The following is a 2,500-nucleotide window of genomic DNA, read 5'->3' on the forward strand; positions in this document are numbered from 1 at the left end:
CATGCCGTGCTGCGTCTCTCTACTCACTGTTAGTGATGGTGAACTTGTGCTGTGCTGTGCTGTGCTGACTTGTGTTGTGCTGTGCTTTATCATGCCGTGCTGCGTCTCTCTACTCACTGTTAGTGATGGTGAACTTGTGCTGTGCTGTGCTGTGCTGACTTGTGTTGTGCTGTGCTTTATCATGTCGTGTTGCGTCTCTCTACTCACTGTTAGTGATGGTGAACTTGTGCTGTGCTGTGTTGTGTTGTGCTGTGCTGTGCTGTGTTGTGCTGTGCTGTGCTGTGTTGTGTTGTGCTGTGTTGTGCTTTATCGTGCTGCGTCTCTCTACTCACTGTTGGTGATGGTGAACTTGTGCACCTCCTTGGCGAAGTAGTCCTCGTCCTCCAGCTGCGGCGTGAGGGGCGGCGCCATGGCGTGGCGCTCGGCGTTCTGCTCCACCGTGCTGTTGTAGATGGAGAGGAGCGAGAGCGGGATGTCCTCGCTCTCCGTCTCCGCCTCCTGCTCGGCCTTGGGCTCCTTGTCCATGCGCAGCTTGCTGAGGATCTGGCCCCGGATGGCCTCGATCCGCTTCTGCTTCACCATCTCGAGGTCAAGCGTCCGGCAGGTGGAGAGGGCGCTGGCGCTGCCCACAAGGCACAAGGCCATGGCCAGTGCTAGCCAAAGAGCTTCCATGTTGGGTGTCCTGCTGCTTTTTTTTCTCTCCCCCCTTTTTCTATTTCACCTTTTTTTTTCACCTTTCGCTCCTCTCGTCTCTCCTCGCCGGCTCCTCGCTTGTGGTGTCGCGATGACTTTTTTTTTTTCCGGTAACTTCTGCGATCCCTGGATCCCGTAACTGCGTCCTTCGTTGTCACACGCCTCTGTGGTTCTCCTCCGCCGCCCTCGCCGCCGCCCGTAGACGAGAAAAGTCCCCTCCCGGGGTGGAGAGCAGGTGTGAGTGACGCCAAGGTGGGAGGCGTTTACGTCGCTGGAGTCCACTGAAAGGAAACAATCAGGGTCCTTGTTTGTTTGTTTGTTTGTTTGTATATTTGTTTGCTGCTGCCTTTAAGAGCAGCAAGTCTCTTAACAACAATGACGTACTACAACTCTCTGTCTCTATCTGTCTGTCAGTCAGTCAGTCTGTCAGTCAGTCAGTCAGTCAGTCTGTCTGGCTGGCTGTCTCGTTCACTACTGCTGCTGAGGTTGCTGCTGCTGTTGTCTTTGGAAAGCACCTAGTCGCGGTGCACGCTCGCCTCGTGCCGGCTGGCCCTGTCTGGGGAGCGTCTGGGCAGGGCAGACAGACAGAGGTGGGGTGGAGGAGGGGGGAATCCCGCCTCACAGCGCAGCCCTTTTCCAGCGACTCTCTCTCTCTCTCACACACACACACACACACCACACACACACACGTGGTGAGTGGAGAGACAGAGCGAGCATACACACTCCCTCACACTCTAATAATAATAATAATAATAATAATAATAATAATAACAATAATAAAAAGCGACAACAAAAAATAAAATAGAATAAAAAAAGCTCACACTCCCAGGCTATTCAAAGCTCTGACGCACAAACATACACAACCACACACACAGACACACAGCGCAACACAAACTAAGCCAGGTGCGACACACTCGAATGCTCCTTGGAGGCAGTAGCCACTCGCATCAACTGCGCACACACACGCACGCACACACACACACACACACACACACACACACACACACCTCCCAGTAGGTTGGCTAGCTTTGCCTAGCTTCCTGGTCCCCTCGCGGTGCGCACTTTCAACAACTGTCTAAACTGCTGGCAGCGAGACACTGCAGCGCTTGTTACAAGTCCACGGGTCTGGACAAGATCCGAGTCGCTCGCCCTCTCTCTCTCTCTCTCTCTCTCTCTCTCTCTCTCTCTTTCCCTCTCTCTCTCTCCAGAAAACGCTCAGCCCAGCCTGTCCAGCTGCAGACGGACCTGAGCAGCAGCAGCAGCAGCAGCAGCAGTGAGGCGGCGAGTGGAGCGAGGAGACGCCGGACATAAAACACAATCAGCAATCAAGCGCTCAAGGCTGGCGGAGCAGCGCTTCAGATGGACTTCTCTCCGCACAGCTCAGCAAAGTGCTGTCCAACTCAGTTCAGCCCCCCCCCCCCCTCACTCTGCCTCTGCCTCTTCCTCTCCCCTCTGCTCTCTCTCTCTCTGTCCCTCTCTCTCTCTCACTCTTTTTTTTCTCGTTCTCTCTCAGATTGACAGCCCAGCTCTGAGACTGCCTGCTTCCAATCAGCCTAGTGTATAGCCCCTATGGTACCTGTCCGCTGCTATAAACGTCTACCCTCCCCCCTCCTCTCTCGGCTCACTCTCTTTCTGTCTCTCTCTCTCTCTCTCTGCTTCTCAGAGGGCCGTAACAAAAGTGGTAGAGAGCAGAGACGCGTCCCTCTTGGGCTTCCTTCAGAAGACCGATCAGATGACCTCTGGCTTCCTGTGACGGAGCGATAAAGCTCCCAGGAGCCCACGAGGCAGAGCGGCAGCTAATCAGATA

At 54.5% G+C, this 2,500-nt stretch overlaps 1 protein-coding gene across 3 annotated transcripts in view; it reads right to left on the reverse strand.

Moving 5' to 3' along the window:
• LOC134099038 (transforming growth factor beta-1 proprotein-like) overlaps positions 1 to 2,500 on the reverse strand; it is a 33,708-nt gene that overhangs the window by 23,417 nt on the left and 7,791 nt on the right. For 2 of the 3 annotated variants that reach the window (XM_062551716.1, XM_062551714.1), the window contains one exon: positions 333 to 974. In XM_062551716.1, the coding sequence (XP_062407700.1) occupies positions 333 to 672 (340 nt within the window). In that variant the 5' untranslated portion in view covers positions 673 to 974. Of the gene's footprint in view, positions 1 to 332; positions 975 to 1,208; positions 2,180 to 2,500 lie in introns of those variants that run through there. The other variant, XM_062551715.1, reaches the window with a different exon arrangement.

Source organism: Sardina pilchardus, chromosome 13, assembly GCF_963854185.1.
Source record: "Sardina pilchardus chromosome 13, fSarPil1.1, whole genome shotgun sequence".
Taxonomy (NCBI): Eukaryota; Metazoa; Chordata; class Actinopteri; order Clupeiformes; family Clupeidae; genus Sardina; species Sardina pilchardus.